General features: G+C 45.1%; 2 protein-coding genes across 5 annotated transcripts; one reads left to right on the forward strand and one right to left on the reverse strand.

Annotated features, from left to right (window-relative positions):
• Positions 1-6: 6 nt before the first annotated feature.
• Positions 7-11275, forward strand: Adprm (ADP-ribose/CDP-alcohol diphosphatase, manganese dependent). Its single transcript, XM_048448274.3, has 4 exons — positions 7-148; positions 8067-8693; positions 10136-10252; positions 10885-11275. Exons 2-4 carry the CDS (start codon positions 8093-8095, stop codon positions 11193-11195), a joined length of 1029 nt encoding a protein of 342 aa, XP_048304231.1. The 5' UTR covers positions 7-148; positions 8067-8092; the 3' UTR covers positions 11196-11275.
• A 2503-nt stretch (positions 11276-13778) lies between these two features.
• On the reverse strand, positions 13779-24225 carry Tmem220 (transmembrane protein 220). Of its 4 annotated transcripts, none has more exons than XM_087910514.1 (7): positions 24020-24225; positions 23579-23608; positions 20077-20137; positions 19103-19226; positions 18869-18984; positions 18002-18061; positions 14777-14917 (listed from the first exon to the last, which is right to left on the reverse strand). In XM_087910514.1, the coding sequence occupies exons 1-6, from the start codon at positions 24110-24112 to the stop codon at positions 18042-18044; spliced, it is 444 nt and encodes a 147-aa protein (XP_087766640.1). In that variant the 5' UTR covers positions 24113-24225; the 3' UTR covers positions 14777-14917; positions 18002-18041. The 4 variants fall into 4 exon arrangements, with proteins under 4 accessions (XP_048304233.1, XP_085551244.1, XP_087766640.1 ...); XM_087910515.1 differs by having other exon boundaries at positions 18869-18963; positions 24020-24224; XM_048448276.3 differs by lacking the exon at positions 18869-18984 and having other exon boundaries at positions 13779-14917; positions 24020-24211.
• Between the last annotated feature and the right edge of the window lie 409 nt (positions 24226-24634).

A 24634-nucleotide genomic window follows, 5' to 3' on the forward strand; every position in this document is an offset into this window, starting at 1 on the left:
CCACGCCTCCTTTGGGCCGCCCCTCTATTTCTGCAGGAGCTTCCGCTTCCGCCGGAAGCCGGGTGAGGCCGCTCTTTCCTCTCGGCTCGGTGGTGATGCAGTTTACCCGCGGGTTGTCAAGGAGTCCGTGGTTGCACAGCTGCCAGCGGTAGGTGCTTCTCTGGCTGGAAACGGGTGGTGCGAGCTGTAGGCGGCGTACCCTGGGCGGGAGTGCTTCTGGGTCTTGAGCTGAGCCTGGCAGCGGCTGGAAAAACTAAACATCCTTAGACAGGACGATGGGACAAGGTGGCCCCGGTTCTCCTAGCCGGGTTCGCTCCTCCCAGCTGCTAGAGACTGGGGATCCCCTCCTCTTGCTCAGTCAAAATACGGGCCAAGTAGAACAGCAAAGTCTCGGACCCCACAATTAGAAGTCGTCTTGTGGCATTTGAAATAATCCATGACTTAGGAAAAAAAATACTAATAAGACTTTGGGTGTCTAGGGTGATGAGAAGACTTAAGACCAAAGTACCCGCGCTTGTAACTACCGTACAAGCCGCCTGAGAGCAAGGCACTGCAAAAGTGTGTGCTGCGTCATACTACATCCTTCATTTATCCCCTGGATCGTTTCGGTTTCGTCGTTTCTCATAAAGGTCTCGCCACTTCCCCCACCCCCAACACTCCCGATTTTAAACTTTGTTAAAGGTTTCCTCATCTGGGACTGCTTAGTTAGTTGGCTACAGCTACATACTTATTTTTGGTTTTTTGAGAAATTTTGACTCGTATTTGCTTTTTATTATTTGCTGTGCCTGTGTTGGGCAAGTGATCCCCAGCTTGTTACTGGCTCTTCTTTCTGTCTCCTCCGTGGTTGCTTGGGGTTTGTAAAGCAACAGCCCCTACCCTTTAATAAAGCTTTTTTTTCAACCTCAATGAGATCCCATCATTGCTTCGGTGGTTCTTGCATTAAAGCGTGATACTGTTTATATGTTTGGACCGTCTGATCTATTGTGCTGGCTCTCCAACACAGCAATTACTGTTGTAGTTTAATGGGATTTGTTTCTTCTCGAGTTGAGTTGTTCTGGAATCTTCTGAAATTTATGCTCAAAGCTAGCAGATTTTTTTTTTTTAGTTTAAAGAAATTATTGTTGAAGTTTATGGAGAGTTTTTCAAATTTTAAGAACAGCGATTAATAGAACAATGGTTAGAAGAGTACACATCCAAAAGCATGGATGTGGGCCTCTTAGAAGAGTCACACTTAATTGTCTTTACAACATATAAGTGTGTGTGTATGTGTGTACATATATGTGTGTGTGTGTGTGTGCACACACGTGTGTGTATATATTTGTGTGTGTGTGTGTGTGTGTGTGTGTGTGTATGATTTGGATGGCTTCTGAAGGTATATCTCAAAAGACTGTCTAACATATTTTCATTTTCATTTTCCTAGGAAATGAGATTATAGACTGGCCCCGGGAGTGTACTAGATAGAATTACACAAAGGCCGTGGTACATGTTTAGTGCAAATAAAGTTTATAGTTTTGTTTGTAAAATTTCCAGAAACCGTAGCTTTGTTTCTGGGAAAGGAGCAGGACTGTACTCCAAGGTGATATGCGCTTAGGCCTTAAGCATAGCTCATTGCTGTCTTAACATTATTTGAAATCTCTGTATAAAGGGAATATTGTTCCTTTGTAGGCAACCTTCACAGCAAACACTACTAATAGTGGGAAAATCCCGACTCTCCGCTGACAAGGGACTCCAGCCCAGTTCCTTTCCATGTCTCCTACCTCACTTCCCCTCTGAGACTTTGATCCCTTAATTTTAAGAGTTAATGGTAGTTGTAGTTGGTGTTGGTTGTACAACTTATTTGTCGGGCAGGGATATATACCCTGCCTATCTGACCATCAGTTGTCTCAAGCTGTCTCATCTATATAGGATGAGAGAGAATCTGAGCATGCAAGATCCATCATTACTCGCCACATCTAACCACAGAAACAATAAAGATTGTTACACCTGATTCTAAGATTAGCACCGAAGTAACCAGGCCTTTAACCACGTGCTACCTGAAACCTGTAACACTAATGATTCATTAAAACCTTCCATAAAACCCTACAGTGATTTAATTGTAGTGTGTAAATCTTGGAAGATTGAGGATACATGTCCTGGTTGTTGGTATATATACCCAGCACTTTAATGGCGGTGCAGGTTCTCGTGCTACTGACAGACTACCAGGACTGTCCTCATCTTCACTTTTGGGTTAAGAAATGGAAGAAGTATACACCTGATCATCTACTGAGAGTATGGTAAAATGCAAAGAACAATGCTAGAAAAGTTTTTGTAAATGTGTGTGTACATATGAATGCAGGTGCCCAAAGAGGCCAGAGGTGACAGATCCCCTAGAGCTGGAGCTCCAGGTGGTTGTAAGTCACCTGACATGGGTGCTGGGAACTGAACTCATATCCTCTGCAGGGACAGTCTTCACTCTTTAATTTTTGGGCCATCGCTTCTGTCTATGGATTCTTGATTTTTTTAAAAGACTTATTGTAGGTACACAGGTTCCCCATTTTTCCCGAGGCGCTATGCAGGGCTGTTCTGCTTCCTGGTTCCACTGCATCAGCTTGAGGGTGTAGCATAGAACTGCCCTCTCCTGTTATGTTTATTTCACCTATGGCCCAAGGGTGTAGCTTAGAGAGAACTCTCCCTTTACTGTTATGGTAATTCCACCTGCAAGCAAGGTTCTCCCCGCAGGCAAGGTTCCCGGGTCAGCTTTTCTCTGAGCGTGAGCACGCCCACCTGGTTTCCTCTTTTCTCTGTTCAGCTGCTCTCCGACCTTGGGTGCGGCCCCCTGACTTTTCTCTTTCCTTGTTCCTGATGGGGGGCTGGTGTCTTTCTGCCCCACAGTATATATACCCGACTTTTGCTTAATAAAGCTGCCATTTGCCACTTGCTCCTTGGCAGATGAGCCCGGTCTCTTTGTGTGTGTGTCATGTGTTCAAACCCTTAGGACAGTCGTCCGTTCTCGTGGGCTCGAGTCAGGAAAAGCGCGCGCCTGTTTCGAGGTTCGGGTGTCCACAGAAAAGTGCGGAAGCTTACAACTTATTTTATGTGGTTGTGCCTGTCTGTGTGGTGCCCTCAGATACCAGAAGAGGACATTGGATGCCTTGGAGACAGAGTTGCAGCAAGTTGTGAGTCACTCAGTATGGTTGCTGGGATCTGAACTGTTTCCCAGGAATGACCAGCAAACAAACTTAACTATTGAGCCATCTCTCCGGCCCCAAAGAAAGATTTTAATGGTTCAGATGATTACGTAGATAAAAAGGCAATAATGTAAAGTTATAGTTATTGATTATGTATTATACCAGCAGCACCCAAAAGAAAAACTGATGCAAATTGAGACACAAAGTAAGGTTTCAGTTAGTGATAGATCTTTAAAATGGGGCTTAGCTTTGTTTTTAAGAAGGTAAGCATTTTTCTCTCTTGTCTGAAAAGAGCTTTCATGTCTTCTCATGCTTTGCAGGCACAAGAGATCTTATTGTGGGTGCTCTTGAAGCAACACTGCCCCAGTGTTGCAGGAGCAGGAAGCAAAACTTCCTGCTGCCTCTAGCGGTCTCAAGCACTCTCTTTACAGTCCTGTGCTCCGGTGAGGCTAGGGTTCTCAGCTGCAGAAAGAAGTTTCAGGATGAATCAGTAGGATGCATATTTGGAGCTTATTACGGGATTTTATAGATTTAAGCCTGAGAGTTAATAGGAAAGAGGTGCTTAGGAGAAGGAGAGCCACAAGAGCATGGGTGTGGGCTTCTCAAGAGAGTAGCAGTTGTAAAATTTCTACTCATCATTTTGGCTCACTGTCAGTCAAAACTCATTTTCCCCATTTTATTTGCTTACCAAAATGTCTTTATCTATTGGATAAGACACTGTATTTTAATTGTAACCAGCTGTTGAATGAATAACAGGTAATACCTCTAAGCCGGACTCTATAGAGCCCTGGCAAAAGTAGCTGGTTGTATAGTGTAAATCTGGAACTTTTATTACTAACAGAAACCACCAAGGCATCAGATGGGTTTGCTTACAGTTTAGGAACTTCTCTAGAAAGAGACAGGGCATGCATAGTACCATTTGATGCCTGTTTTGTCATGAGTTTTTAAGTTGAGCTACTTAAAATTGTGTGTTGGATGGAACAATAGGCTGGCTTAAGTGGGATGAGCTAAACTGGAAGTTTTCTCAACTTCCTGGCCCTGTAGCATGTCTGCTTCATCATAGGTCCAGACTCTTGTGCCTAATCACTGTTAGAGTCCGAGAGAAGCCCCCAAAGAAGACCAACAACCACGTATGCAATAACAAGAGCGCTTTATTGATTCCAACGTTGGAGTGGGCAAAAGAATGACCCCCAAAGTGACCTACAAGCTCCTTTAAGTGGAGTTAGGGGAATTCGAAAGAGAAGGGATTAATCTGGGTTGATTGGTGGAAGGTCCTGGTGGTTAGGGACTTTCCAGCAGCAGGGTGGGGAAAGCTATTGTTAGCCTGCAGAAGTCTGGGAGCATCTACTGAGTCAGCAGAAAGGCTTGTGGGGTGCTTGCTGATGGTCACCTATAAGTTATGGTTTTCATGAGACCTGCTTGCTCAGCCCTGTCTGTCCCATTCTAGTGACCTGAAACTAAGGTCTGGTCTCTGTCAGGACTGTGGTCGGCTGCCTCTTCCCCCCCCACCCCCCCGCAGCCTTTTCAATCACAAGCATGCTCTGCCTCACACTTCATCTTATTGACACTAAGACTGTGAAATACTTTTCTCTCTGTGTGTGGATGTTTTGTGGAGATGGGGATTATGAAAAAGTTCTGGTCAATTGGTTGCTTATTCTCCATTTCTCCACTGGAGATAGATTTGAGTTTCTCGTCTCTGTCCACAAGGACCACTCTCTCAAGCCCTCTTGCATCTATTTCCCTGAACCATAAAGCACAGCCCAGAACTAGCTGAGTAATTTCTCACCATGCTTGGTTCTCTTTGCTCACCTTTACTCACTGTGATCCTAACCGTCTGTCCGTGAATGTAGCCTGGCCCTTCCACCTGGACTCTTAGCTTTCCCTTAACAGGTCACAGGTGGAGCAGAGACACTCATGGGGATAAGACAGGTTCCCAGGCCTTCACGTATTACTAGCTACCCAGGGAAAGTAGTCCGGATCTTGTTAGTAGTGTGTGACCATGCTCCCCCATCTCCCTTATCCCTTTCTTCCCATTCTGCCATAAGTTAAATAACAACAGCGGGTGCGGGGTCATACAGTGGCATCTCTAGAGATGAACTGGTCATTGATCAGTGTCCTATACAAGAAAAGGATCTCGGAAGGCACAGAGGTGGCAAATACCATCATTGTTATCACTGGAATGTGAGGTTTCTGTTGGTTTTAGAGCTACTGATAAAACCAGGAGATGAAAATTGGCTTACCAGGAGTGAGAGGGTGGACAGTTAGATGTCGACACTCTTAAGAGATACAACTAGTGTTACCAAGATAATGTGTAATTATCCTCTGGGCTGGGCAGTCTTTTTCTTTGAAAGTCAGAGCTAACCCAAGACTTGTGGGAAATTGGCACCTGTATTTCCTTCTCAGAGGCTCTGTTTTTCTGCCCGTCAGCTCATGTGAATTGAGAACAGAGGCTGCTGATAGAAACGCCCTTAGAACTCAGAGTGGCAGGTGAGAGGGGGTGGGTCTGTAGAAGACAAGCAGAAGTAATCGCTTGCTCTGCTTACATTACACATCAAGGCAGTTCCAAAGGGAAGACGAGCTCACTCTGTTAAATAGTTCCTGAAAAGAATGCTAAGTTTCAGGTCCAGTACATCATGAGTAGAAGGAACTGCCAGACCCAGCACCTCTCACACAGCCCAATAAAATTTGCTTCTCCTGTCCATAGGCTTGGTCCTTATCCTTTTTCCTTTCAGGTAAATCTTTTGCCTGCCCCCCCACCCAACACACACACATAACTTCTCTTGTTATTGAGGTTGAGGATCCCTTGTGTCCAGGATCACCAGTCTGATTTTTTGTGTTTTCTGTTTATTCAAGATGATTTAGTTAATAACACTGTGTATTGCCTCCCTTTCGCTGATCTTAATTTTTGTAATGAACTCAGGTATATTTTGTTCAAGGTTGGCTTTAAAATCATCATCTTCCTGCCTTGGCTTCCAGAATCCAGGGTTTACAGGCATGCATCATGGGAGCTGGCCCTTGCCTTACTTATGAAGGTCGAGGACAACTTGGGACCTGAGGTTCACTTTTTTTACCATGTGGGTCTTAGGAATTGAGCTCAGCTCATTAGCCTTGGCAGTTAGCAGTACCTTTCCCCAGTGAGCCGTCCAGGCCAGCAGTCTCAGAGTAGGAGAGCCGTGTTGCTCCCGGCTGAGTCTGGCCCCTGTGCTGAGAATGGAGCAGGAGCCTCTGGGAGGAGTACACTTAAGTGGGATTAAATAGAAACTCTGGAACTAGGTGGAATGGGCGGCTGGCGACCAGGAGTCAGAAGGGTTTTAGACAGTCAGAGAGTTTTTAGAAGGTCTTAATCAGTTCAGACAGAACTGTGGTGGTTTATCTTTCATAGTAAGAACAGTTGATAATTTAGCACCTTGACCTTCTATGTTTGTCATAATCCTTAGAATTCTTGGCTCTTTTAGAGTTACATATTCTGCTTATAAATAACCTAGTGAGATTCTTTCCCCAAGTTTAAATGGAGACTATGTGTGGAATGAAAAGATTTGTTTTCTGTTCTGGTTCAGGGATGGGGGTTGATGCTAAGATTAGGAAAACTGGTTCAAATTAGAACTCAGCTGTTGAAGTGGGGCCTACTGCTCGGAAAGGACTTGTGCTTACACTGATTTTGTAGTGTTTGTATTTTCATTTATGTATTTCTATATATTTACACCCACATATATTTGAGAGGCCAGAAGAGGATACCGGCTCCCTTGTAGCTAGAGTTACAGGTTGTGTGAGCTTTCTGACGTGAGTGCTGGAAATTCTGGTACCTGCAGGAACTCTCTAAACCACTGGGTATCTATCTCTCCAGCCCCTGCTCTGGCTTTTTAAATTCAAAAGTATTCTTCTGGTATTAGTTACTTTTCTGTTGTGACTTTTTAAAAAGTGGTCAAATAATAACCTAGGGAAGGGTTTTTTTTGGCTTATAGTTCAGAGGGATAAGAATCTTGTTTATCCAGGCAAGGTAGCACACGCCTTTAGTGCTAGTACCCTGAAGGTAGAGGCAGATGAATCTGTATGAGTTTTAGGCCAGCCTGATCTACACAACGAGTCCCAGAATAGCCAGGGCTACATAGAGACCCTATCTCCAACACCTCCTTCCTCCACCCTGTGAGTATGCTGTAGCTGGCAGCAGGCGTGGTGGCACAGCAGAAAACTGAAAGATCACATGTTCAAAGGCAGCGTGAACCAGAGAGTTAACTTTAAACTCTTGAAAGCCCAACCTTGGTGGCTTACTTATTTTATGCCAACAAGGCTGCACCTCCCCATAACGCCTCCAACTGGGGGCAGTACACCAAATTCCCGAGCCTCTGGGGACGTCCGTCCTAAACCACCTCCTTCTCTTTTCATGTCACTGTCTCTCCTTACTACTCCAGACACAGAAAAGGGAGAGACTGGTTCTCAGGCTCAACAACAAAGAGAAAAGACTCGGCCTGCTCGAGTGTCCAGAGTGGAGGTCTGCTCTGGGAATGGAGTGGTTAAGTGTGTGTGTTGTGGGACAGTGTGACGGCTGGGTTCCCACTGGGTTCTGGGGGATTGTTTGACGTGGGAGAGGGTATTTTAAATTCTAAATTTAAATGGGTGGGAGGTGAGAAATGATTCCAGATTTGAATTTGGCTGTTGTAGTTGGAATTCCTGATGGTCAATGTGATAGTGCCCTTTTGTAAGTTGTTAGTCTTCTGAGCAACAGAGGTTCTCGTCTTTTTTACAAATGAGAACTGAAGCATTTTAGAGCTAAGACTTTGGCCTCTAGAGCCTGCACACTTGTCTGTCTTGCTGTCTAGTCAGTTAACCTGTTTTGTCGTTTTCTTCTGTCCATTGGAAAGCTGCAGTGTTTTAACTTGAATATCTTCTCCCTCTTCGTAGCTTATTTAGAAGCCTGCTTGGAGGTAATGGCTGAGAAGCTGGACCCCGATGCCCTGGCCGATGGTTCAGAGCCACTTTTTTCCTTTGGAGTTATAGCAGATATTCAGTATGCTGATTTAGAAGATGGATTCAATTATCAAAGAAGCAGGCGGAGGTACTACCGACACAGCCTTGTTCACTTACAGGGTGCCATTGAAGACTGGAATAAAGAGAGCAGCGTGCCCTGCTGTGTCCTGCAGCTCGGAGACATCATCGATGGCTACAACGCACAGTATAAAGTATCAGAAAAGTCTCTAGAAGTTGTCATGAACACATTCAAGTTACTTAAAGCCCCAGTTCACCACACATGGGGAAACCATGAATTCTATAACTTCAGTAGAGACTTCTTAACGAACTCTAAACTTAACAGCAAGTTTCTAGAAGACCGAATTGTGCAGCATCCTGAGACCATGCCATCAGAGAACTATTATGCGTATCACTTTGTACCATTCCCTACATTCCGGTTCATTTTACTTGATGCCTATGACCTGAGTGTCTTGGGCATAGATCAGTCTTCTCCAAAATATGAGCAGTGTATGAAGATGCTGAGGGAACACAACCCAAATGTGGAATTAAATAGTCCCCAAGGTGAATTATTGCTTTGAACTGAGAATCTAATACATTGTCTTTAAATTCTTCAGCTACCTTTTATTCAGCAGGAAGATGGATGATTAAGGTAAAAGTTTATTGTCACCATTGTTCAGGGTCAGGATTCTTACAAGCTTGATGTCACATAAGTTGGTTATAAGTAACTCAAACCTCAGACATTGAGCAGATATTTGAGTGCCCATTCTGGAATAAGATAGATAGACAGACAGACAGACAGACAGACAGACAGATAGATGGAGAGAACCATAGCAGTAGGTAGGTAAGACAGAAAATAAATGTATTTCCATACCTAAAATAATCAACTTACGGGGAGGAAAGGTCTGTCTTGGCTTATAATTTTGGGGCCGGAGGGTTAGTCCATAGTCCCTTGACTTGGTTGCATTTGGGTTGTGCTGAAGCAGCATGTTAGGACAGGGAATACAAACTAGAGCAAGCTGCTTACTCATAGCCAGGAAGCAGAGTGGGGAAAGAGGGCCTGAGCTCGTAGTCTCCCTTGTGACTGACTTCCCTCACTAGTTCCTGCCTCTAAAAGATGCTCCCACCTCCTAATAGCACCACAGTTGGTGACCAAGTCTTCAACACAGGAGCCGTTTTGGACATTTCAGATCCAAACTATAGTGGTAAATGAAACAAAAGCAAGGTTGTCTCCCCAGTGGTAACTATGCTGAGAAAACAGAGTCTGTTACAGCAGAGAGACAGGTGAGCAGAGGGCTGGGTGCTGTTTTAGACAGGTGAGCAGAGAGCTGGGTGCTGTTTTAGACAGGTGAGCAGAGAGCTGGGTGCTGTTTTAGACAGGTGAGCAGAGGGCTGGGTGCTGTTTTAGACAGGTGAGCAGAGGGCTGGGTGCTGTTTTAGACAGGTGAGCAGAGAGCTGGGTGCTGTTTTAGACAGGTGAGCAGAGAGCTGGGTGCTGTTTTAGACAGGTGAGCAGAGGGCTGGGTGCTGTTTTAGACAGGTGAGCAGAGTGCTGGGTGCTGTTTTAGACAGGTGAGCAGAAGCGCCCCGTGGGCTCAGGTATTCAAACTGTTGTCTAGATGACAGGATTTACACTTGGGAAGAGTTGGGTAGGAAACTGGCAGGCACAGGGAGACACAAATGCAGGGACACTGGGTTGCATAAGACTTTGACATTATTAAGAAGCACAGGATCCGCTGGGGTGAAGGTGACAAGTACAAGACTATGTCGTAGGGCCCGGTGGACACAGAAAGACAGGGTTGTATTTTCATGTCATGGGAAGCCAGTGAAGTAAGCAGAGGAGGCCAAGACGAGAATTCACATCGCTGTATTTACGTATTGCTCTACATCCTGAAGATGGTGATCAGGGATCCCTAAAGAACATGTTCTTTATGTTACTCAAACTTAAATGTCCAAATGAGGGAGGAAATGACATGCGATGGGTCTAATTTGCTGAATTCATTCAGGACTTTCTGAGCCCCAGTATGTCCAGTTTAATGGAGGATTCAGCCAAGAACAGCTGAACTGGTTGAATGAAGTTCTTACGTTCTCCGACCTGAACAAGGAAAAGGTGGTGATCGTGAGTAAGTATGTGAATTGTTTCTTTGGTTACAGTGGCATTTTAGAAACTGGAAAGTTATCCATGAAAGAATAGTAATATTCCCAACTTTAATCGGTTTTCTCAGCTGCAAATTGGATCTGGCAGCCTTAATCTTCAGAGGTTCTTTAAAGTCCCCTGCACTGTTTCTGTTCAGTGATGTTTTTATGTAACACAACCTCTGGGCAGGTCCTAAGCTGTTTTTTAAGCTACATCATTCTTTATATGTAACATTCCTATTTATGGAATCAGTGAGATTGGCTTCCAGCACAGAATCTGGCTGACTCCTGGACCCGACACAGGATGGCCTGGGGATTCTGTAGACCTTGGACGTCGTTTTTATACAACTGTCTTCCACCTTATATCTGAACCAGCTATCCATCTGTCTGTTCTGTGTGCTGGAGATGTGGCTATAGGTTGCTCGCTCCGTAGCTCAGTCTGACTTTGAACTCATGATCCTCCTCCTGTAGCTTCCTAAGTGCTGAAATTACAGAGCACATGGCCACCTTGGTCTTCATGTGGATGAAGAAGCATTATACTTAGGTTTGGTTTTCCTGAATACTAGCTTTCAGTCTTTTTTTCTTGATTTAATTGGCTCCTAATTTTTTTTTTTAACAGGCCATCTTCCCATTTACCCAGAGGCCTCTGACAGCGTGTGCCTGGCCTGGAACTACATGGATGCCCTGTCAATCATATGGTCTCACAAGTGCGTGGTGTGTTTCCTTGCTGGTCACACACATGACGGTGGTTACTCTGAGGATCCTTTTGGTGTGCACCACGTCAATCTTGAAGGAGTTATTGAAACAGCTCCAGATAGCCAGGCCTTCGGCACCGTTCACGTCTACCCTGACAGAATGCTTCTGAAAGGGAGAGGCAGAGTTCCAGACAGAGTTATGAACTACAAAAGGGAGCAGGCTGTGTGTTTGTAGTCTATTATCTTGCCTGTCTTTGTAGAAAGAGAATGCTGGTGTTTTGTATTTACTCCATTGCATAAAAAGTTAAATTCTCACTGGGTGTGGTGACACACGCACGCCTTTAATCCCAGCACGTGGGAGGCAGAGGCAGGCAGATCTCTGAATTTGAGACCAGCCTGGTCTACAGAGTGAGTTCCAGGATAGCCAGGGCTATTACACAGAGAAGCCCTGTCTCGAAAAACCAAAAAAAAAAAAAAAAAAAAAAAAAGCTAGATTTTCAGTCCCTTTGTTAGGTATTTGTGTACAAAGTGGATTTGTGGCTTTCAGTGTGTGTGAGTGAAGATAAAATTCAGAAGTGTTGTTTTTAGACAATATGTCCAAACCCCAACAGCTAGACGTAAAGTAAACCGGGAAGGAGACTCATGGGCATATAGTCCGATAAGGGACTGTATGCAGCCTGATTTGAATTTCTTCTTTTTTGTGCAAGGAGTGTGTGCACTTACTTGTGTTAACTCTAGAGCTTCATACATGAAAGCCCAGTCAAGTCTGCCTTGCTTCCCCGCTGTGTGCACCGTTATTGGTTCAGAGCACCTATACTTAGATAAAGGTGACATTCCTGCTCTGTGAAGAAAAACTGAGAAGTTATTTCAGGTGAAAGGGCCTTCAGGGAAGTAAGTGCTAAGTGACACCAGAACCAAGTGCTGAGTGCTCGCTAGCCTGCTCTGTTTGAAATACCCAGTACTCTGTGGGACCACACTATATAAAGTGATTTATCTTTTACTTCTCTAGACAGATGGAGCCCATTTAACTCGACCTTTGCTTCTATCAAAGCTTATCTGCAGAAAGTCTTGACAGCAAACAGACCATTGATGAGTAGAGTTTGATTCAGGGCTGAAAAATAGAAACATGAGTCAATGTAAGCACCTGTGAAATGCTTACCAGGAAACAGGGACATTGATTTTCTGTGACTGCCAGTGAATTCTTGGCATAGGTGGTGACCCACCACGTGTATTTGTTCTCAGGTCATTCTAAAGGTCAGGATTCTGAAACCATTTCATCAGGCTGAAAACAAAGTGTTGGTGTAGCCACATTTCAGTGGGAAGCTCTGGGCAGAGTCCAATTTCTTACCTCTTCCAGCCTCTCAAGGTGCACTTGGGCATTGCTTAACCCTCTGGGTAGTCTAAGCACCTGTCCAAGTCAGGATTCTTTGTTTTGTTTTGTTTTGTGTTTTGGTTTTTTTTTGTTTTTGAGACAGGGTTTCTCTGTAGCTTTGGATCCTGTCCTGGAACTAGCTCTTGTAGACCAGAGATCACCTGCCTTTGCCTCCTGAGTGCTGAGATTAAATGTGTACGCCAACACCGGGATTCTTGGTCTCACATACAGAGTTCATCTCACAGTGTAGGACCACAGGGATCGTGACTCTACCCAGCCGGCCACATCATGACTCATGTGTTCCTGTGTCCACTGATGTCACCAGGAAAGAGACATACAAACACAAGTACAAATGTGAGAAATTGCCCACCACATATAAAAGGACGAAAATGTGGAAGAGAAACTTGAGTTTAATTTAAAGAGATTAGGGATGACATGGGGGAAAAAAGGAAAGAAAAATGGTTTCGATGAGTGAGTGTGGGGTGGAGAGCTAAGGTCTAAGAGGACCTCTTAGTTCCTGTGGGTGTGTGTCTAGAGAGCAAACTGTGATGGGCAAGCATAGGAAAAGGGAGAAGATTGTGGGGCTCTGGGGAAACATTCTGAGAACTGGAATGTTAAATCTGTTATCGATTCTTAAACGCAGTAGAAAAGTAGAGTGTAGTCTTTACCCCTCCAAAGCACTGCGTGTACCAGTGGCTGCCATCTCAGTATCGTGACTGAAGCCAGAAAGTTCTTCCTGTGCCATTCAAACCAATAGGTCAAAACTAAGTACAACTAGCAGAAATCCAGAAACATCGAGGTACAGAGAAGATTCCAGGCCAAGGTTTGATGCCCAATATTGGTTATGGGAAGGACAAGAAGACAGCACTGCCCAGTGGTTTTTGGAAGTCCTGGTCTGGACGTGCCCCTGATAAACAGCAAGTCTCCCTGTGCTGAGATCATTCAGTGTTGCCTCCAAGAATTGCAAACACCCTCATGGAGAGAGCAGTGTAACTGGCCAGCAAAGTCACCCAAGCCCAAAGCAGGTTGCACAGCACAGAAAATGGACCAACAATTCCCATACACATCTTATTTATACTGAAATAAAACCATAAGTACTCAAGGAAGAGGGAGTTTAGCCTCCATGTTGGCTTAACTACAATGACCTGCCTAAAAATAAATAAAAGCTATTTCATGGGTAAGGACCAAAGACAAGTACAGACCAGAAGTAGGAAGCATAGATAGTGGGAATGGCCTGAGTCTTTAGAAACCTCAGATCTCATCCCCAGTGACTGCTTCCTCCAGCCATGCCACACGTTCTAGCTACCCAAATAGGGCTGCCACCTGGGGACCATCCAGGCCTACGGGGACCATTCTCATCCAAACCACTCCTCTGGTTATGGAGTTTCATTCCAGCCTAGATAAACTAGGCTAATTAAATAATCTAACATACTCAAGCAGTCACACTTTAAAAAGTAAATATAATATATTTTATTTGGCTTAATTTATCTCAAAATTATTTTCAGCATATATAATCAGTATAAAATACAATCTGTGTTTATATCTCTAAACTTTATTGTTTTGTACTGGAGCACCGTCTCCTGACTCTAAACTCTTCGACATACTTCATGCATGCGCACATACGCATGTCATTCCAAGCACACAACTTTTTCTGGCAATTGAGTACCTGCTAATAAAAGTACAAAGTTACGAGTTTACTTCTTTGGTCACCCTGCCCACAAGTCAAGTGCTCAGTAACGTGGCTGCTCTGGATGGTGTCACCCTACAGTGCTCTCAGTACGGTCACATCAATATTCATTAAAAGCACATCGATTTCCATCTCATTTTTCACTGAGAATAAGAAATGATTAATATTCCCTATCCATCTTTTCTATATTCTAAATCTTTTCTATACTTTAATTTCTACGGTTTTCTACTTCCATTGCAGGACAAGCCTATCATTTGACTCACATGTCCTAGAGTTTTCTGTAGTTGATGTCACCAAGCCAGGAATTACAGTCTTTTCCTGAATTGACTGCTGTGTCCGCATATTTCCCAACCTCTGCCCCCTCTCTCTATAATCACAAACAGTCCTTTGTAATCTGCACACTCTATCTTCTCTGGGTACCTTCACGTCTGTTCGGCTGCAGTAACCAAGGAGATCTGACATCCTACTTTATATACGAGGAAATATCTATCCACCAAGAGAGTCTGGTTTTGCCCCAGTCACATAGCACGAAGGCTGAATTCAAGCTCAAATTTCTGCTCAGTGCCTGTTCCACTGCTGTGAGAGAAGAGGAGACTCAGGGCCCACTTCTCATCTGTCCAGTTAAATTCTCAAGACTTTGAATCATCTCTAGTATTCACTCAGATTTCTTGAAATAAACCGGGAAACTCCTATTTCCTGGCTTATTTGTACCTAATGTGTATAAAATATTGAAAATACTAATTTAAACGCTATTGAGTTCATCTAGATGACTGTCTTGCAGTGAGCTGGCCAGGAGGACCGCATCTCCTTATTTCCGTATACGTAGACCCATGAAATGAGTGGGAAAAGAGCGATCGCAACAGCAATAGCCAAGCGCATTCTTCCACCAACTGGATTCCTATAAAAACAAAAAGTATTAAAATGTCCAAGATAACAAATTGCCTTGGAAATATGCATGAAGTTGAATTACATTTTATTAGTTTCCCTTTATTGAAACTAATATTTTGTACAAAATCTTTATATACTTAATCTTGATACATGTTGCAAATGCCTTTTCCCACTCTGTATTTGAGGAATATTGATTAATTAGAGTATACTGAAATGAATCTTTCCCTTTTAATTTTTGTCCCCTTGTAAGAAATCTTTCCCTCCCTGAGGCTTTGCTTGCTTGCGGCAGGGTCTTAATGCAGAGCCCTTGCTGGCCTTATATTTGTTATGTAGCTCAGGCTGGCCTTGAACTCATAGCAGTCTTCCTGCCTCGTTCTCTGAGTGTTCATGTACGATGTAGCTAGCACCTGCCCAGCTTTTCCAGGTGAAGACACTGTTGCTTTCTCTAGAAGTTTTGTTGTTTGTAATTTTAAATTAGATCGATAATCCACCTGGAAATGATTTTTACAGTTTTTTTCCATAACAATAAAATCTTTAAAAATAGATTTCTGCCCTCTGTACTTATGAGTGACATTACTATAATTCTATTTTTTTAAATGTTTTTGGTAATTTTGTTGTAGAGGTTTGTTTCCTCACCACATGCGTTGGAAAGTGGCCCCTCCTTCCTGCTTATGAGGCATTTGCTAATGGTCAGCACTGTCCTTCCTGTATGTCAGTTTTCTTCAGCTGTGCCATCCAGGTCTAGAGTTGTGTTGTAGGGAAAATCAAAAAATAATAATAAAAACCTACTTAAAAAGACTGAAGAGTGATAAACTAAACTTCCAAGACATTAGGAAGATCCAGCTGAGTGAGGAGGGGCTCATGGTCCCCTACCCCCACAACAAACTAGGGAATTTACGGTTGTACTGGGAGGGAGAGTCGGCTTTAAGGGTGTGGTCCCTGGTAGGTTGGCCATGTTCCAGTGGATGGCCACAGTCCCGGTGATGCAGGCCTGTGATCCCAGCTACTCAGGAGACTAAGGCAGGAAGATTGGAAATATTAGACCAGCCTGATAGTGAGTTCAAGGCCAGACTGGGCAACTGAGACCTTGCCTCAACATAAAAAAAAAAAATAAATCTGGGGATATGGCTCAGTGGTTGAACAAATGCCTTAGCATGCACAAGCCCTATATTCAGTCTCCGGTACCTGAACAATAAATGAATAAATTTTATAAATCAAGTCTAGAATAGGAATTCCCTTAAATGCCTTACAATATTGTTCATAACCTCTTTAAGTCAACTGAATGTTTTCATGGATTTGTTGACTTCATCTAGGATTTTAAGTACAATGCACAAAGTTGTTTGCAATGCTATCTGAGGACTTGATTCATTAGCTGTGTTGTGTGTTCTCATTTACCCCAATGTTTCTTTTATTCATGCCTCCTCAGGATCCTGCTCTTGTTTGTATATGTAAAATAAATATGTATTTATTTTAGGTCTTGCCAGGACTTAATTCATGTGATAATTTTAGAGAGTCCTTATTTGGTCTTATTGGTTCTCTTACCCCAGTTTTTCATTTCATTGGTTTTTGCTCTAATGCTTATTTCTTGTTTTGGAGGGTGTTTAATTTGATGTTCCTCTAACCTTGAAGCCTAGCTCGTTTATCCCAGGCTCCTCACCCCTTCATATCAAATATGTACTTGAGTCCAGAATTTACATCTGAGAGTAGTTTTAAACTGCATTTCATAAATGTTAGAATTACCCTTTAAGTTCTAGGTGTTTCTGACTTCCATTGTGCCTTCTTTTTTTGGCCCAAATATATTTGGAAGCAAATATCCTAATTTCTAAATGTACAGCAATTGCCTAATTATATTGTTGTTAATGGTTTCTATGTCAATTACCCTATGCTCAGAGACTATACTTTGTAAGATACAAGTTCTTTGAATTAAGTAGGGGGTATTTTATGGCTGAGCCTATAGTGGCTTTGAAATAATTAATGTGCATGTGAAAAGAAAGTGGATTATGCCAGCTGTGTGCATGTGCTTGCGTGCATGTATGTGTGCCCGAGGTTGACATTGACTGTCTTATCACTCACTGTCTACAGCTGTGCTAAGATTTATTTTTATTTTGCATGTATAAGTATTTGCCTACAGAGCATCACATGTGTACCTGGTGTCCCTGGAGGCCAAAAGCGTATTGGATCCCCCAGGACTGGAGCTATGGTCTGTTGTGAGACATCATGAGGGTGCTGGGCACTGAACACAGGGCTTCTCTAAGAGCAGCAGGTGCTCCTAGCTGCTGAGGCATCATGCCAGCCTCACTGTCCACCCCTTTTGGAGGCAGGGCCTCTTACAGAACTCAGAGCTCACAGATTGGCTAGGCTGGCTGGCCAGCAAACCCCTAGGACCCATCAATCTCCAGTCTCTTAAGCACTGGGGTTACATGTGTGCACAGATCTACCTGGTTTAACATGGGAATCTGAACTCAGGTCCTCAGACTTTCACTGCAAGTGCTGTCAGCTGACCGGTTGTACCACGTTGGGCTGCCATTTGTCAGGGACCAGCCAAAATTCCTTCCCGCTACTATCTGATATGTTTCTCCATTTTGTTTTCTCCAATATTTTCATTCACATCTTCAGATTCTTTACTATATTTCTAATCCCACGCCTTTACCCTGGCGAGAGGTATTTTTGTCGAGGCTGGTCCTTGACAAAGTGCTTTAACAACAACTGAGCCATCCTCTTTCCCCAGCCCCAGATTCTTTCATCCATAATCATGAGTCCTAGAGTGTTCATGGGGTCTAGTTTCTTACTATGTAAGTAAAACCTTCTGTATCTACACTGCCTTTGTTTGTTTGCATTAATGGATAGGAGAAGAGTGCTAATGTCTCACAAAGTAATTGTGAAATTTTTTTTTTAAACTAGCAACATTATTGTGGAGGCCCGAAGACGGTACCAGATCCCCTGGGACTGGGCCAACAGGTAGCCAGCTATGAGCTATGCTGTGGGTGTTGGAAATTGAACTCAGGTCCTCTGGGAAAGCAGCCAGTGATCTTAACCCCTGAGCTATCTCTCCCATCCTTGAGCCCTTGATTTTTAACTAATGGGTTGAACTTACTTAGCTGAGCTGTGACACAGTGCCATCCAGGCTGTGATGATCACCAGGCCAGACAGCTCTCTGAAAAACATCATGTTTCACATTATGAAGTGACTGCCGCTCCCCTGCTGCATGCCACTAGGAGTGGTACAGCCCTGAAAACAGCCTGGGGGTCATTTGTCATTAGTTTTTGAGCTTTTAAAGATGTCAGTGCTTTGCAGGGGCTCAAGCCAATAAAAACTCTAAGCAGACTGAGAAAGCTGGGGAAGATTTCAGGGAGAATAAGGGCTTGTAGTGTTAATCAGACTAGTGTTGAGGGGACCGTGTTCATGGAGTTGTGTGTCAGGTGGGTGTGCCTCTTGCATTGGCTGAATAAGCATATTGTCACTGCCACTGAAGGCCCCACTTTGAGTCTACCCTGATTCTTGGGCTTCACACTGGAGATGACAATCCATTTAGTATAAATCCCCATCTGCAGACCCAACCTGGCTACCTCTTCAGTTTACACAGGCTAGGGTCCAGAACAAACCACACCTTATCAGAGACACCTAACATTCAAGGCTCTGGAGCATGGTGCCAGCAGACACCAGCAGCGGGAAGAAAGTGAGTGAAGGTCTCTTAGGAAGACCGGGAGCCAAGCAAAGGAAGGTCAGAATAAGTGGTTCTGACCAAGGGGGAGGATACGTGATACACCAAACAAGGCTGGCAGAGGTTGACTCGGACTACTGACTCCTGAGGTGGCTGATTGCACTTGCACATTAGACTCTGACCTAAGAATGACTCAGGATGTCACCAGTTCGTCAGACTGGAACATTACTATACTGTGCCTTTACTAGTTGTGTGTGTGTGTGTGTGTGTGTGTGTGTGTGTGTGTGAGGGTCCGCCTACCTGGCAGTAATGTGGAATTGGTAATGGCTCTGAGGAGTCCAAGAGACAATGCTGGGTTTGAATCCTGGCTCCACCATTTCCACACTTTCTTCATCCTATAATGACTGTTAATGTCCCTGCTCCTCCAGGTACATTTTAGGGGAGTGAAACCATCATTGTACACAGGCAAGTTGCTGTTGTAAAGGATTACTCAGGTCTGCCCCACCCCTCCAAAGAGCGAAAGTCACTGCTCACCTGCCTTCTTCCTCGTTTAGGATGCTCTGCTGTGCATGGCGCAGGAAGTGGTGTGCCAAGCCGCCGGCCCACAGCCCGCAGAACAGCATGTGTATCACAGACACACTCCTCCAGACGAAATTACCTACACGTACACATCCCGCAGCTGTTAACCAGGCTGAATCCAGAAGCAGGCTCTCTCTTACTTGCTTTATGAGAATTCACTAATTTTTCTTGGGAGCGCCACCCTCCCCACACCACTTGCCCATCACCAGCATCTGGTCTCAGCACTCTGTGTTGCTTAGCTTAGTGGAATGATGCATGGAAGCTTACGCATGGAGGCATAAAGCATGCTCTTGCTTGTAAGGAGCGTGCCCCTACTGGGGTACACATAAAAGCATGCTGTATGTTGCTCTAAGTGCCATGCATCGGGAGATTGGAAGGAGCAACATATACTAGTGAAAAAAGTAGAGGTGTGTTACAGACATGATAAGCACTTTCCATACACAAGTGGCAGTTTGTAGACACAGATTTTGAATAAATTCCAAATAAGAAAGTAGTTAACAGAAGTGGTGTTGGTCTAAGAATGTGCAAAGTAAAGGAGTTGATCTGGATTAGGAAAAAAAAAAAAACACACCTAAGAGGCAATGATTGTCCCGAGTCTGAGAAGATAAGATCACCACTGCAAATGATGCCTGGACACCAGCTGGAGGCTTAGGAAGTCACTGCAGCGACCAAACCCATCTACCCTATGAGCTAAATCTCATACACAACAATCAGTCCAAGAGGTCTCAAGTCAAAGTTGAGAATGGCTAGTATGCCAAGACCTTGGGAAGTCTCCCTAGGATGGTCTAGCTAAAGAGGAGCTCCTCGTTATGAGAAAGGAGAGGAAATGCCTGGAATCCTGGTTTTCTCTTGGGAGTGGGCCAGGTAGATTCTCACCATTCTAAGAACTCTGATTTGCTGAGCCTCCGTGGAGAATCCACTGTTCATACCTGTGACAAGAGGATTAAACCCAACAAGCAGGGTAAGCAACGCAGGGATCATATACACCACCTGTCAGCAAAAAAGAAATGGGAGGGTTAGGAAGTGTGCCCAAACTGGGGGTGTAGCCCAGTCATAGAGTGTCCTCATCCCCCCACTGAAAGGGGGAGTGTGCTCAACATGTAGCATGTTCGGAAGATCTAGCAAATAAATGTGTGATCATGGTCCCAAGCTGTGCGATTTTCCTGCTTTAGTTGTCACCGAGAACGTTATAACTTCTGCTATTATGACCTCATCACCACATCAGGCTGTGTGTTTTTTGTTTTTTTTTTTTTTTTTTTACTTCCCTTGGTCAGCTCTTCAGCTCTTCCAAGAAACACTTTTCATCCCCAAGATGTAGGTCTGAGCAGAGTGTTTAGTCGCTGTTGGCCTCCCAGTCTCTCCCAAGCAACTTCCACACCCAGAATGACCTTCCCCACCTGCATAAAAGAGCATTCTCTGCAAACAAACAGAGTGGGAACGGTCGCAAATGACCGGGTGGCCTTGCTGGGCTGGACCTCTCAGAGTACGTGATTCGGTATTCCACCTCTGCAAGTGAAGTCACAGGAAAGCATCCAAACTATGTGTGGGTCTGATGTGCCCAGTATTGAGACCAGAGTCTTCTTTTTGGAAAGGGAGTTAGAAGATTGGCCCTAAAGAAGCCCCATTTCCAGGCCTCATCATAACAGATTCTGGTTGCATGCATGAGTGTGTGTGTGTTTCATAAAACTTGGAGACTTTTTCGAGTGAGGTGGCTGCTTGCACTGTTTAGAGCAGAAACCTTCAGTTCTGAAGAGCAGTCTTTTGGGAAGTTATCAGAGCCGTCTGTCTTAAGTGACCCGTTTTCACCTTGAGCCCAGCAAGCGTTTGGATCACAGAGTTGGCATTTGGATCCGTCTTTCCTGCTCCATCCCGGCTCATGACTGGAATATCGGCCAGTGGGTAGCTGCAAGTCAAGTTGTCCGTGGCAGATGGGCAGTCACGCTCTTTTCGGGTAGACCTCCACTAGCCAGTCTTTAGCATGAAGAAATCACCTGGGGGTTTGTTTAAATGCAGGTGCGGACTGGGGAGGTCTACAGGAGGTCTCAGCATTCTGCCTTTCTGACAAGTCCCTGGAGGGGCCACTACTGCTCTTCTGAGGACATCTGGGTCAGTCCGCATGGAAAACTATGACTCAGCCCCCAGGAGTGAGACAGACGGGGACAGAGAGAACTAGAGACAGAAGACAACAGGCAAGCACACACCATACAATTGTGCTCTATGAGAAATGTTTGGCATAGATTTTTTAAATGTGCATACAAATGCATGGATTTCTGTCTTAACAGATTGCACAGCCTTATTACAGTGTCTTATACACATATGAACAAATTTATCCTTTAAACTAAGTAAGTCTCTTATGGCAATTGTGATGTGGTAATCCTTATTAAAATGCTTTCCCCTATCTATAATGGAAGAAGATGAAAAACACTGAGGGCAGAGAGACTGAAAAGAACTGCTTCTAATGTACAAGCTAAAACAATGCTCAGCAAAGATATAAACCCAGTACAATCCATTTGTAATGTTTTTTTTTCTGTAGCTGTTGGGATTTAATAAATGTAATTAGTTTATTGTTAAACAAGTAAATAAATGGTGTTTGTGTGTATCTGTGTGTGCAATGTATGTGTTGTGGTCAGAGGACAACTTTGTGGGGTTAGTCCTCTCCTTCTACTTTTATGTGGGTCACCAGGACCAAAATCAGCTTGTCAGGCTTTGGGGCGAGTGCCTCTACTCACTGAGCCATCTTGCCAGTCCTTTGTTGATTTTTTACGATGGAAAAACTGTAGGTATCATAGAGCTCACTTAACAGAACTTAATTCCATGGCGTCGTAGAGTACCCTGGACTCATTTCTAATTCTTGTCTACTGCAAAACTATGTTTTCAACGTCTTTGGCAGCTAGAAATGGCTCATGTCCTGAAATAATGTTAGGTGATGTCTTCCAGGGTCCCAGTTAATTACATACAAAGCACGGTTGCTTAGGCATCAGATTGGGACCTCAACAACATGGCATGCTGATTTGTGAAAACTGAAGAGCTCCTGTCCAAGGGGCTCCTTGGAAACCATTTTCTCTGTAACTTAAGGAATGAAAGCACAGGAGGAAAACCGTCTTACCCCGGCTCTGATTCTTATTGCATTAGATTTACTTCTCTGGGGACTGGGGGTCTGGAGCTGCAGCAACTGTTCTGGAAACATGAGGGCGGCTCAGAAGAGAAAGCCCAAGTTGTTTGTGTCACTGATGGCCATCAAGCAACCACCTGAGTTTCTTAAGTGACATGTTCTGTATTTTTATAAACTATTGTTGCAATCCATATTCCATTATTTGCCTCTGCGAGCATCCTATGCAGATAGCCTCCATGAACCAGGGGAAGCAGGAACCACGGAAATGAGCTGGGTGAAATCCTAGTCCTCAGAGCCCGGAGAGTATTGTACTAGTATTCACCCGTACATCCGTTCATTCTACACTTTCCATGGCAGGAATTCTATGAGGAAGCTTTTGGTAAGGCTCCCAAGAAAAGAAAAGAACGTGTCTTTGTCCTCCTGGCAGCGGGCTGCACAGAACACAAGCCAAAGGAGTTGTTACTACAATAAGAATTCAAAGGAAAGATGGTCAGATCCTCTGGGGCAGAGGCAGAGTAACTGCTTTTTGGGTGAGACAGCTTCTGAGACAGTCCTGGAAGCCTGGGCAGACAGTGACAGCACTAGGAGCACGGTCAAATAGCCATGGTTTCTGAACTAGACTTCAAAGGCCATGCTGGAGATGTGGGCGGGGCTGTGCTACAATGCGCCTAAAGACCAAATAGAGGCTCTCCAACTTAGTTTGAGGAATAACAAATGTTTAGAAGCGGACAGTGACATGCAGATGACCTAGGAACAGGCAACGGGAGGCAGGCACAAGAGTTAGAAGGCTGTTTGTCAGAGGAAGTGAGGAAGGGCTGAGTGGAAATGAGGGAGGACGCCAGTCAGAAGGTGTGGCCTGTTTGCCATTATCCATACACAGGTGAGGTGGAACGCTCAGGCGCCGGGCACATAACTATACCTAGAGAGGGTTTGGTTGAATTCCTTTTTACTTTTACCTCGGATGGCATCTCAAGGCAGTGATGTTAAAGATGATGCACTTTGTGTAAAGCTGCCTGAGTAGGTTCTGCTGAGAACAGAAATGGCTGGGTCAGCAGGAGGACCGGGCTGGGGAAGGAAAGGGGTTTTGAGGGGCACAGGTGGCTATTTGCTGCAGTCTTTTGGAAAGACTTCCGTGTCTCCAAAAAGCTCAGAATCTACCCCACTCCAAGCAAGTTATATTATCACAGCGATTTTCCCCTTCAAGGAGAAAAATTTGAAAAATAAGCCCACAAGTGTTGATTTTTCAGGTTTTAGGCAAATGCCGCTGGGATCAGAGGCACAGCTGTGTCAAATGGAGGAACATAGTAGCTCATACTCACCACCCAGAACTCTGCATCTGGATCATTCACCTAGAATGTCAAAACATCAAGATGTTAGCTGACATGAGACCGGAAGCGCCTATGTCTGGTCTGACCTCATATTTACTATTCATTGCGAAGAGCCAGGCGCTGCAGTGAACTCAGGGTACTGAACACATGCCAACTACTTTAGGGGTCTGCACAGGCACAGAAACCCATTCGGTCTCACGGGAACTGAAGATTCGGAAAGATGCCCGAGTGGCAGTTCTGGGTCCCTTTCTGAGAGATCAGCGGCCAAGTCAGGCTATCAGTGTGTTGCTTAATCACACGAACTTATCCGTGTTCTGGTAGAGAGGGTCCAGCAGTTTCGGGAAACGGAAACCCCTGTTCTGCTCCACCCTGCGATCTGGCTGCCCGGGCGTCTCCGCTGTGCCGCTGCCCGCCCTCCTCAGCCCGTCTGACCTGCACCACGGCGGCCAGGGCGAAAAAGGCTGACATGAACAAGTTGCAGGCCCGCCACAAACCGGGAGCCCAGGGAGTCCCTGTGGGAGCCATTGTCTGGAAGCGGGAGGAGTAGGCGTGGCCAGAGGCAGGGGCCAGGCTAGTGGGGCAGGACCAAGAAGGAAGAGCAGGGTGCAGAGGGCGGAGGCTGGGCTCAGCGAGGGCTGGACTCAAATGGTGGGGGCGAGGAATAGCAGGGCAAGACTCATATGGCGAGGCGGGGCTAGAGGGGCATGACTCAGATGGCGGAGGCGGGGCTAGAGGGACAGGACTCAGATGGCGGAGGCGGGGCTAGAGGGGCAGGACTCAGATGGGGGGCGGAACTAGAGGGGCAGGACTCAGATGGCAGGGCGGGGCTAGAGGGGCAGGTCTCAGATGTCGGGGCGGGACTACAGGGGCAGGACTCAGATGGCAGGGCGGGGCTAGAGAGGCAGGGCTCAGATGACGGGGCGGAACTAGAGAGGCAGGACTCAGATGGCGGGGCGGGACTAGAGGGGCAGGACTCAGATGGCGGGCGAGCCTCCCCGCACTCCCTTGTCCTAGGACGGTCTCTCGGTGCCCACTAGCGGAGAAGTG

This window comes from Myodes glareolus, chromosome 9 (assembly GCF_982192425.1).
Source record: "Myodes glareolus chromosome 9, mMyoGla1.1, whole genome shotgun sequence".
NCBI classification, from domain to species: domain Eukaryota; kingdom Metazoa; phylum Chordata; class Mammalia; order Rodentia; family Cricetidae; genus Myodes; species Myodes glareolus.

Coding starts and splice junctions, on each gene's coding strand:
- Adprm (XM_048448274.3), top strand. CDS start 8,093: ATGGCTGAGAAGCTGGACCCCGATGCCCTGGCCGATGGTTCAGAGCCA. Junction 8,694..10,135: donor GGAATTAAATAGTCCCCAAG/GTGAATTATTGC, acceptor GAATTCATTCAG/GACTTTCTGAGCCCCAGTAT. Junction 10,253..10,884: donor GGAAAAGGTGGTGATCGTGA/GTAAGTATGTGA, acceptor TTTTTTTAACAG/GCCATCTTCCCATTTACCCA.
- Tmem220 (XM_048448276.3), bottom strand. CDS start 24,112: ATGGCTCCCACAGGGACTCCCTGGGCTCCCGGTTTGTGGCGGGCCTGC. Junction 23,609..24,019: donor CCCTGGCCGCCGTGGTGCAG/GTCAGACGGGCT, acceptor TTGACATTCTAG/GTGAATGATCCAGATGCAGA. Junction 19,227..20,076: donor GTTTAATCCTCTTGTCACAG/GTATGAACAGTG, acceptor GTGTACGTGTAG/GTAATTTCGTCTGGAGGAGT.